This window comes from Pteropus vampyrus, unplaced genomic scaffold, assembly GCF_000151845.1.
Source record: "Pteropus vampyrus isolate Shadow unplaced genomic scaffold, Pvam_2.0 Scaffold531, whole genome shotgun sequence".
NCBI lineage: Eukaryota > Metazoa > Chordata > Mammalia > Chiroptera > Pteropodidae > Pteropus > Pteropus vampyrus.
In genome coordinates, this window is record NW_011889312.1 from 741,065 (window position 1) to 753,411 (window position 12,347).

A 12,347-nucleotide genomic window follows, 5' to 3' on the forward strand; every position below is an offset into this window, starting at 1 on the left:
TCAGGATCATTTTATAATTTTTTCTTATGGCTCAAGTGAGATATGATTAGTCCTTTTTAAGAGTACAGTCCCATGGTCTCTTACCTTTGTCCACATTCTCTCTGAAATGTAATTTAGTCCCCAACCCCAATTCTGCACATCATTTAGATCTCAATTTCTTTGAGGCTCAAGCCTTCCAAACCCCTAATCCAGTCTAGGTGTCCTCCTCACATGACACTTTCATAACACTTGTCACCTATTTCAATCATCTGTTTACTTGGCTGTAACTCCTACAGATTGCAAACTCTAAAAAGACAGTGCTCATGTCTTCTTCACTGTGCCAAGTTGAATTTTGTTGAGTGAATGATGAATGCATAAGACATGTATGACAGCTACTATAACACAGATTAAAGGCACATTTTCTGAATGAATGCCAAGCTGAGAACTTCCTACTTCTTTCCAATTAGTATATGCAAAAACCCCTATATTTACAGGCTTATCTGAATTTGCTAAAATATTCCTTTACTTGATAATTTTTTCACTTCTCTGACAAAGTTTGTTTGCTTTTGAAATTTTTCTCTTTTGTCTTGAAATGTCTAACTCGAATAGCTGTTTTGACAAGTAACAAGATGAACAGAAGTATTAGGACAGTGCAGACATCTTTTTTCCCCTTTTCATATTCTGAATCCTTTTCTGTTCTCACGGTTTATCTTTAACTCGACTCTCGATGAAATTCTCTGAGATCACCTTCCATCTTAATTATCGTTATAGTCTCATGACCTAGCATAGAGTAAGTGCTCAGAAAATGATTGGTAAAAAAAAAAAAGTTAAAATAAAAATAAAACTAGAATTCTGGTAACTGTGAGGTAAATATGTTCATTTAAATACTAAACTTGATTAATAATTTCAGTTTATAGAAGCTATTCTTTATAAAGAAGAATATTTGAATATTTGAATAGAAAATGACACATACTAAATATTCATCTTAGAAAAAATATTTATATTTCTTTTGATATTTATAAATGTAAATGTAATTTTTTCATAGATATACTTGCCATTTATATAAAAGTAAGTTGTTTATTTGTTTTCACTTGAAATCTTTTATATATACTTTTCCATATGGCTTCATATTTATAACTTTACATTAACGCATCCTGCCATGTCATGGTTAACTATTATCCCATTGTTGGGTATTTAGGTTGTTTCCTGTGTTTTTTTCTCTCTTCTGTAAATAAGCTGGCTATAAATATCATCGTACAAGAAATTTTTTCTTTTTTTTCCTTTTGGACAATTTCCACAAGACACATTACTTGGTCAAAGATTGTGTGTATTTTTTAGCTCTTGTTGTATATTCAACAGTATAGTCCTCAGTAATGTGTGAATTTACTAATTTTACCAACATTAGATTTTAGTTTACTTTTTGTGGCTTTTTAAATTTTTTATAGTTTGACGAATGTAAAGTGGTGCTTAATATTTATTTTACTTCTCATTCTTTCTATTCATCAGGGTATATTTTTTATGTTACAATTTTTAAATCTCTGTCTTTAAAAATGTGTAGATTAGGATGTATTAAAATTTGGGCCTAGAAAAAAACCTCGAGATCATCTCATAAATACCTCATTTTTATAATAACCATCTTTTATAAAATGACAAAAGTCCAGGACTCTAACGTGCAGTATGCTTTTCATCATTGCAAGATGCCCTTCAGAATTTCTTCTAAAAATTTTGTTGACAAACTTCCCTTTGTCACCTGTTTCCCTAAGGCTGATTATAGTCCATTTTCACTTGAGGAGTAGCAATCTTCTAGTTAAAATTTCCATATTTCCATGGGTTAGAACCTTTTAGGGGGAGAGAGAAGACATTCTCTTTGTCAGAGGATTTGACTTTGAGTTACTGAATTTGGAGATTGTTCTGGTTAGCTATTGCCATGTAACCAATCACCCTAAAACTTGGCTTAAAATGAAAACTATTATTTGTTATCTATCAATGGTTTCCTACGTAAGACTTTAAGAATAGCTTGGCTGTGCAGTTCTGGTTACTGTCAGAGGGTAGGGGCCTCTATCTTTTCATGTGGTTCCTAAGGTGGTCTCTCCTCCATGGCCTTTGTCTAACCTAGACTCAGAAATCATGCAACTTTATTTATCCATCAAAACAATTACAAAGTTCTAGATTCTGTGGGAGAGAAGACTTATTCTGCCTCTTGATGGGAAAAAGGTCAAGTAATTCCCAGACATGTTGTTAAACCACCTCAGTAACTTAATCAACTCGATGGTGCTTACAAGGCTGTTCATTACTTAGATCAGTGTTGCTAGATTGGCATTATTGATATTTGGGGCCAAATCATTATTTCTGGAGACAGAAGGTGGAGAGGTGCTGGAGGGGCTGTCCTATGCATTATAGGATGTTGAGAGGCATCACTGGCCTCCACCCACTAGATGCCAGTAGCCACCCCCACACACTCACAGTGTGACAAACAAAATTGTGTCCAGACATTACCAAATGCCCCCTGAGGGACAAAATTGTCCTCCCTTGAGAACCACTACACTAAATAAACATATATTAAGCATATTTAATGTTCAGGGAATTATGGAAAGAACTCCATCTCTGAAGAATAAGTTAAATGCCATTTTTCTGGGTGACTTTGAATAAGTCACAAGCAAACAATTCCCTACCTTACTGGGCCATTGGGAAGATCAAATGGGATTATGAATAGAAAAGCAATTTGCACAGACTAAAAGCATATGTGGTTATTTTTTTATAAAACTCTATAAATGTGACATTCATCCATTTTTGTCTTCATTCATTTTTTAAGGGACCGTTACATGCCTATCATATGGCAGTAGAGTATCAGACATTGTGAGAGTTGCAAGATTTAAGGCAGCCCCTCCAGGAACTCTACTTTCCTCTTCTAACACCACCTGTGGAGGAGAATTTTAACACCTAGATCCTTATTGAATGTAAAATTTGACACTCAAAACAAAGACTTAAAAAAAAAAAAAACTGTATTTTTCTGTCTCAATGAATGCAAGGGGAATGTTGTACCACTAAATCCCAAAAGCAGTTGTAAGGGTCACTTTGTGTTTTTGGTTTTTGCACTTTTTTTTTTTTTTTAAGCATTATAGCCATAAGCCAGATATTATAGAGCTTAAGTCTGTACACATGTGCGGTCATTTCCAAAAGGCCTACAATTTCTAAGTTTAGCTGCCTTTTTTTTGAGAACAGCGGGGAGGACTTTCTACATTATTTCTGCATTACTGTACTTACAGCATGAAGACAATGCTATTGAAAATGACTTCCTGTCGCTATGTATGTGTTCAAACAATCCAATGCAACCTATGACTTTTTTTCCGTAGTCATACATATTCTGGGTAATGATTAGCTACACTTTAGAGTTTGAAGTCTATTTTCTTAGTTTCAAAGTCAGGGTCTGAGTAACCTCCACTTCCTGCTTGTGTGGCTTCCTGGAGGGTCCAAGGACTGATAATGTTTTCTTGGCTTTTGTGGTGTGTATTGAGTATGCCTCAGCAAAATGCAGCAATATGTCACCCTCCTATCCATTATATAGCAGTTCTCAGAAACTTAAGTGGAAATTTATTCAGGATATGTTTTTCATGTTAGAGGTAAAGCTGGCATGCCTTTTAAAAATTCTCAAAAAATATGCTGTCTTCAGTAACACACGATGATATTAATAGTAAAAAAAAAAAAAGTATTAATTTCTCATCAATTGCTAGGCATTGAATTGAGCGTTTTATATGCATCATCTGATCACAATGAAGAAGGCACATATATAGTACCTATTTCACAGATAATAGGATGAGGAACTTGCCCAAGGTCACAGATCTGTTCTTAGGCACTATAATATACTATTGGTCTTGCCCAGTATGTGGATTTTTCAGTTTAAAAAAAAAAAAAAAAGCTTATACTTCTAGCACTGGCATACTTCTGCCACTCCATCACCCCAAAATATAGCCAATCTTTTTTGGGGGTTCTCCTTAGCTAGGTAAAAAGCAAAGTTAAGTGTTCTCTAAAATTCTAAATAGAAATAAAATGTGTGCATATTTGTATGTGCATATATGTATACATATTTATTAATGTATCTTTTAATCCATTTATCTACATATCTTATCAGTAGTCTGCATTCAAGCATCTTCTTTTGAATAAGTCCAGAATTCTGAGAATTTATATACTAACTAAACTGTCTTTATTAATTTCCCATTATATGTACAACTTATTGTTAGGGGGAAAGGTGAAACAATCTTCAATCTATTTGTTAATTCCATTGGTTATTATTGATCTACAATGAAGTGCTGGTCTCTATTCCAAGTACTAGGAAATACAGCAGTGAACAAAATAAACAAAATCCCTACTCTTAGGGACAAAGGCGGATTTACTATAAAACAAGTGACACTTAAGCTGCAGAAAGCCTCACTGTGCAGGCCCCTTTCCATGTGTTCACATGGCCTTCACAAAAGTTAAGATCATTGATTTTTTTGTACCCTAACATAATATGTTTCAACAAAGGCATCAACAACAAGTTGGTTAAAAAACATCGGTTCAGAGAGTTTCTGGAATAATCCCTGTAAAAGAAAACTTGAGGCGCCTTGAAATATTGTAGCTCTTGTATGATAATAGCAAAAAATTCTAAACACTTACATGACATTGCAAACAAGGGGTTATGAAAAAAAAACAGGAAATTAACTATAAATAATAAAAAAATTAAAAATTAATTTACTATGCCAGAATAAAAATTGAATATTTTTACAGAATATTACTTTATAGAGTTATACAATGAAGATATGAACAAAAGATATAGAGCCAAAATCTGTAGGAAAAAGGTATAACAGAAGTGTGTTAGGCAATCAGTAAAATGTATGTTATTTTGGGGGAGGAGGGCAGGCTTTTTAGCTTTTAAAAATATATAACTTGCTAGGATTGCTTTTCTTGTTCTAAATGGATATTTAATTTTATATCTAAATTTACTTTATAATTTTGTAGTATTTTCTTTAAAGAGCCACTCTCCCTCAAATTATAGAAGCTTTAATCCCTACAAAATTTAGATCTCCCCGCCTACAGATTCTAATGGGGGAGGCAGACAAATTTATATATATATATATATTTATTTATTTATGTGTCTATATATGTATATTTATATACATACATACATATATATGTATATATAAACATATGAGGTAGTGATACTCTATTAAGAAAAATATAGCCAATTAGGGGGACAGAGAATGCTGGGCAGGGGGTGAGAAAGGGGAAAGTGTTATTTTACATGGGGGTTATATGTTATCTAGTTCTATATAACAACTTACCACACATGTAGTGACTTAATACAATGTTCATTTATTACCTCACAATTTCTGTGGGTCAGGAACTTGGACATGGCCTTGCTGGGGACCTCTGCTTTAGGGTCTCTCACAAAGCTGCAGTCAAGGTCTTGAGGCTGGGGTCTCATACAAATGCTTAACTGAGGAAGGATCCACTTCTGCTTATTTTGATTGTTGAGAGAATTAATCTTCTCCCAGGCTGTTGGACTGAGGGCCTCAGTTCCTTGCTGGCTCTCAGCTAGAGGCTGCCCTCTGTTCCTTGCCATGTGGGCCTCTTTGCTTCATCAAAGCTGATAAGAGAGAGCTCTGCTAGCAAGATGAAACTTACAATACTATGTAATGTCATTGCAGAGGTGACATCTTATGACATTTGAGTCTATGTTTTGAATCTTCAATTCTATTGGTTCAAAGTCATAGGTCCTGCTCTCAAGAAAAGAAGATCACACAAAGGCATGAATAACAGGAGATAGGAATCAGTGGGAATCCCAGGCCACCCCAGGTAGTGAGGAAAGTTAGCTCTGATAGATTGATGTTTTTTGATGCAGAATCAAGAAAGCAGTGAGAATGAACATGACGCTTTGTGGGAAAAATAACTATTTTTACAAAAAGCCTGAGGTCAGAGTGTGTTTAAGGAAGAGCCAGGAGTCCAGCCGAGTGAGCTAAAGGGATAGGGTAAGAGGCAAGGTCAGATAGGTGGCGGGGAGGGATGATCGTGTAGCTATCTGGGCAAAATTTACACATGAGAACAGCTGAGTAACATTTGGTGGTAGTACACCATAATGGTGAGTATCAAGGGAGTTAGAAGAAGAGTATGTGCAGGCTAAGATATCAGAGACGACCCCAACCCAAAGTTTATAGAGAAATGATCTGTGAATAGAGATATAATAGAAGAAATACTAACTTCAGTTATGCCTGTTGTTTGCACACATTGCCTGAAGGTATGTATGTAAGGCATATCTTGTTACTGAGCAAGTTATTCAACAGGCACTGACTTGCTAAATGCACAAAAATGCCACTGAGAGAGAGAGAAAGAGAGGAGTTTCTGCTTTCACATAGAAAGAATTTAGGAAGAAATAGAAAGTGAATTGAGCTGGTGTTCCTAGTAGTTCTAGTTCTCTCAGCCGTTGGGAGACCATGAGTCTAACTCACCCTCCAAAATCCTTATTTAGAAAAAAAAAAAGAGAATCTATTGAGTTGTTAGGAAGGACTAAGTTATAATAAGTGGACTTAAGAAGCAATTGCAGTAGATTTTCATAGATGTTCATAGCCTGCAAGATCAAAACATGTGAAAAGGCCTCAAAATCATCTAACTCCGTCCCACAGTACTCCAAGGCTTGATGAAGTTACTTTGTTACACACTCCCAAAAAACTTGAATTTTTTTCCACACAAAATATGAACCCTAAATGATAGAACTGTCATTAGTATATATCTCTCCTGTATTTATATATGCGCATCATTGTATTGACAAAATTGTCTGTGAAACTCAGAATAGTAAATTGAAATTCTCTGGTATAATCTGATTTTCCCCTGTCTTAATCTGCTGGGACTGCCTTAAGAAAATACCACACACTTGGCAGCTTTAATAACAGAAATTTATTTTCTCACATTTCTGGAAACTAAAAGTCCAAGATCTGAGGGGCCATCAAGGTTGGTTTCTGGAGAGACCTCCCTTCCTGGCTCATAGACCACTGCCTTCTTGCTGAGTCCTCATGTGGCCTTTCTTCTGTGCATACACACACATTGATGCTCTCACTCTTATTTTATGGACATCAGTCCTATCAGATTAGGGTCCCACTTTTATGACCCCTTTTTACCTTAATTACCTCCTTAAAGGTCCTGTCTTCAAATACTGTCACATTAGGAGTTAGAGTTTCAATGTATGAATTTGGGAGGGATGCAATTCATCCATAACACCCCCTTAGGCTTAACAGTATATTAATAGGTTTATTTCTGGCTACAGAAGTGATGCACATATTTCTTTGATATGAACACAGAGTAATTGTCAAATAAATGATATATGCGTATGCTGTAAAAAAAAAATGTGGCTACAAATCATAAAACAGCAAATTATTACCTAGATATCAGCTGAAGTCTCTCTGCTTCTTAAAATTGAAATAAGATTTATTCAAATCCCTATTCCACCCTTGTCCTTCTCCAAATTTTCAGGAAATATCCATTTTCATTGTCATTTAGCACGCAACTTCCTGACTGCAGAGTTTTTGTTCTCCACTCTGTCAGCCTGGTATTTGATTTTACCCTGTTGCAAGCCAATACATTAGCCTGTTACCGTTTCATGGATGCTCGCCGATGCCATGAGATTCTGGAGTCAGAGAAAATGGACTTTATTACTCGCAGCACAGCAAGCGGCATGAGCATGGGCATGTTTACATCAGTTCCCCTTGCGCTTCCCCATGAGGTCTCACAGTGGCTACATGAAGGGGTCCAAAAGGTGCCGACATACACAGTAGGGTGCATTAAGGGAGAAGATCACTGGGCTTGGTAAACCTGCTGTTTTATAGCAAGAATTCGGCAAGCCTGCTGTTTTGACTGGGGGGGGAGGGATATTACCTCATCCCTCCAGGCTGCTGGCTGCAAACACATCCCTAAGAAATGGCCCAGGTAAACAGTTGTCAGGATCTTTACATTCTTCACATACCTATGTATTGAATTGAATAGTGTCCCGCCCCCGCAAAAAAAAAAAAAAAAGTTATTCTTATGTCCTAGTCCCCAAAATCTGTGACTATTACCTTATTTGGATAGAGGGTCTTTGAAGATTGCCTTGTAGAGACCGTTGGTAGAAGCATGAACATCAAAGCCACTTCCAGTATGTGCTCAGAGGAATTGAGGAACGTGTCATTGGAAACTGGAGGAAACCTGTTCTTTATTATATAGTGGCAGAAAATTTGACTTTAGGTGTCCTACGGTTGTGTAGAAAGTGGAAATTTCAAGCAACGAACTCAGTTATTTAGCTGAGGAGATTTCCAAGCAAAATGTTGAAGGTGCAGCCTGCTTTTTCCTTGCTGAATGTAGCAAAATGCAGAAGGAAAGAGATAAATTGAGGAAAGAACTGTTAAACAGAATAGTACTTAGTGATCTGAGAAAGTCTTAGCCTATCCAAAATATACATATATATATAAGTATATGGTATTAGGAGCCTCATTCGGAAAGTGTGTTCTGAAAAGAAGTCTAAGCAAGTGTTGGTGGGAAACATTTTGCTGAACAGATTGGGCGTGTGATTCATAGACCCTCTCAGCCACCTCAGCAGAGGCCAGGAACAGAGATGGAGTTATCCAGGAAGGATCTCTGATGTGCAATCTTGTCTAATGGCATTGTCCCCATGACATACACAAAAGACTCACCAGAGTTATAGGAATGTCATCTCAGCAGAAATATTGCCATCTTGGATTGCAGGAGACAGAGAAATAGAGGCCTGCTCAGCTGGTACAGTCTCAGAGGACAGAGCCTTGAGCAACAGAGGATTATTCTCAGGTGTTGAAACCTAATGGAATTTGACCCATGTTAAACTTTCTTGGTACCCGAGACCTCTTTATTTCTTCTAATTTCTCCCTTTTGAAATAGAAATGTCTATGACATGCTGATCACACCACTATATTTTAGAAGCAGACAACTTGTTTTCTAGGTTCACAGACCCACAGATGGGGAGAAATTTTTCCCAGGACAGATCATACCTGGCATCTCACCAATACCTGACTTAGATGAGAGTGTTTCTCCAGGACTATCGAGCACAGTTCTCTTGGGAATCTTTGCAGTCACCTAAGAGTGTGCTCCCTGCCTTGGTGACTGCTGGGCCCTCCTGCTGTCCCTGTGATGCCCAACTTACTGTCCTGTGCCCCTCCTCCCACTAATACCTCTGCAGCAGCTGAGGACTGGTCCACACCAGGCATGAGAGAAATGTGCTCCATGTCCTTAAAGCAATGACACCCTGTGCTTACACTGTCGTATTCGGGCCTTAAAGTTCACACACACACCCACACACAGTTGACTCTTAAACAACACAAGTTTGCACCGTGTGGGTCCGCTTATACATGGATTATTTTTTTCTTTTTCAGTAAATATATGGTTGGCCTTTTGTATCTCTGGGTTTTACATCCCTGGATTCAGCAGCCACAGATTCAAAAATAGTATTTTTGATCTGTAGTTATGAATCTGCGTAGGCAGAGGACTGACTTAAAATATCTGTGAATTTTCAACTGAATGAGGTCAGCACCTCTAACTCCCATATTATTCAAGGGTCAACTGTGTGTATGTGTGTGTGTGTGTGTGTGTGTGTGTGTGTGTGTGTGTGTGTGTACGTATATATGTGTGTATGACTGTATATATATGTGTGTATATGTGTCTGTTGTGTTTATATATTTGATTAATTGAGATTGTATTTTAATTGAGCTGTAATTCACATATAACATTACATTACTTCAGTTGTACAACATAATGACTTGATATATGTATATATTGTGAAGTGATCATCACAATAAGTCTAGTTAACATCCATCACCACACAGTTACAAATGTTTTTCTTGTGATGAGAACTTTTAAGATCTACTCCCTTAGCAACTTTCAAATGTGCAATACGGTATCATTAACTACAGTCACTATGCTGCACATTACATCCCCATGACTTATTTCTAAGTTGGTAATAATATGCATACATATATGTGTGTGTATATACATATATATATACATATATATAGTATATTTAACTTCTAGATGATAAAATCAACTCCATCATGATTTCATGTCATTACATGATCTGCCAAAGTCCAATTAATAGGGGAAAATGAGGTCATTTTATATACAGTCATATGTGGTCTTTCCAGCATTAGACATTGTAAAAGTGAGAGCAGTTTGACATCATCTCCCCAAGCTTTTATAGTATGTTAGATAATTGGCAACGTATTTAAAAAGCATTTTAGAGTTCTGCACTATGGGGTGAGGTTAAATTGGTGACTGGAAGCACCAGTTTTTCTGAATGTCAGCTCTGGTTCTCTGCTTGATTCACTTTCTTTTGCCTTTTATTTCCTCAAAAGTATAAAGAATTAGTGGTGCATATGAACAATAGATGTTAAGGAGAAACTTTGCAAATGTAGACCTGTATAGATTTTGCTACGAGTATTTCAAAATTATAATTTGTCCTTCTCTTCCTGGTAGCACATATTCCTAAAAAATAATGAACGGAGCTCTCTAGAGTAAACATTCACAGTAAAATGATTTTGGCACCTAGAGAGGCACAGTGACTACTTTAAGTCCCCAGACCCTCATCATTGACTTCATTATTCCTTTGGAGGACTCTACAGAGTCCGCTCCCAGAAGTACGCAGGGACAGTGGAAGAGCAAGCCCTTTTCCTCCATCCTTTTCCTGCCTGAAATAACAGACTTATGAAATACTGTGCCCTTTCAGTGCTACCCAGAAAGTGAGATTTTTTTGTGTGTGTGAAAACACGTATTAATGGAACTTCTGTGTCAGTTTTAAAAAGTCCACTCTGCCTTCAGTGTCTGCAAAGATAAATACTGATCTCAAACAACATGAAACATAGTCCCATCTCAATAGAGAACATTAAATCGCAACTGCTTTCTTTCTCCTGATGAAGTACTGCCAACATTAGTGCTATCAGTGTCAGAGAGGGAGACAATCAAACTTATTCTTTCCTTTATTCCCTTTCCACTGGAAACAAGGTTTTTCAAAAAAAAAAAAAGTCTATCAAGGCTTCATCCTTCTTAGTCTTTGTTGTTTTTAAAAATTATCATTTCTTGAGCCTTCAGAAGGAAGCATCAAGAAGCAAAACCACTTTTGACAGTTCACACTGGAATAAAAGAGATAATGACATCTTTCCTTACATTTTCATCCTCAAAAAATGATCTCTTCTGAAAGAAAATGTTGTAATTTTCAGGGAGCTGCAATTTTTCTACCTCCTTTGATGCAGTCAGCCACACTTTTTCAACGGACATTTCATAGCAGGTCCATGTCAAGATCTTCAAGGAGATTCAGAAGAAAGAGAAGAGAGCCTTCAGACCCTGCCCTCGGGTAGCTTAGAGTCTTTGCATTAAAAAGAACAAATAGAACTGAAATTACTTAAGAATCCCTACTGGTAATAAGTGGTTTAAGAATAAGAGCTCTTGAATCAACAGCCCTGTGCTCAAATTCAGCCTTTATTCTTATCACTTTCCACTTGTGAGAAAACAATTAAAATGTTAGGTGCCATCTCTTCGGCTTGCTTATGAGAATGAATGAGATAGTGAATCATGCATATAAAGTAACTTAGCATAATGCCAGGGCCCCAAATAAGTACCTAAACAGCAGTAGCTACTATTTCTTGGTAGATTGATAAGGAGAATAATTATTATATCAAACAAGTCTTTTTAAGTGGCCTTTGAAAATTATATTACAAACATTCGCAAGTTCTAAATATGAACTATATTTTTGTTTCTTTAATAGGCATTTTAAATTGTTGTATGGCATACAATGTTGGTCTCCCAGAAGCAAAGATATTTTCCGGTCCTTCAAGTGAACAGTTTGGCTATGCAGTACAGCAGTTTATAAATCCAAAAGGCAACTGGTAAGAATATTCTCTTCTTTATGATTTCAATAAAAATACTAAGTAAGTTTAATATATGACTGCAATTGCTTGTTCAAATTGATGCATGAATATATTATTAATGGGTAGGCCTTAGATATCTTTAAATAAAGGATCTTCCATTGATAATTAATGGGATGATATAGTGGTACTTTTTAAAAAACTGGATAGAAAGTTTTCTCTTAATATTCCATAGCAAAGTCATAATACCAGTTTTGACTATTTAATAGATGATGTATAGAAGCTCATAGATGATAGATGTGTGTGTGGGTGTGTGTGTGTGAGAGAGAGAGAGAAAATGATAGATTTGTCTCCATTTCTTATTCTTAATCTGGTATCCTTTGAGCTTTGTAAATGTTCAACTAGCTGATGCTTCCTCTGGGAGGTTTCTAGATGGTAGAATTGTTCCCCAGATTTTCTCCTTCAGCAAGGCTGTCTGCTGGC

General features: G+C 36.4%; 1 protein-coding gene across 2 annotated transcripts in view; it reads left to right on the top strand.

The window, feature by feature from the left end:
* The window catches only part of ITGA2 (integrin subunit alpha 2), an 80,998-nt gene that overhangs the window by 8,903 nt on the left and 59,748 nt on the right, over positions 1–12,347 (top strand). For both annotated transcript variants that reach the window (XM_023525131.1, XM_011383610.2), the window contains exon 2: positions 11,765–11,885. Coding sequence is in view for 1 of the 2 variants with exons in the window: in XM_011383610.2 (XP_011381912.1) it covers positions 11,765–11,885 (121 nt within the window). In the remaining variant the exon portion in view is untranslated. The remainder of the gene's footprint in view (positions 1–11,764; positions 11,886–12,347) is intronic.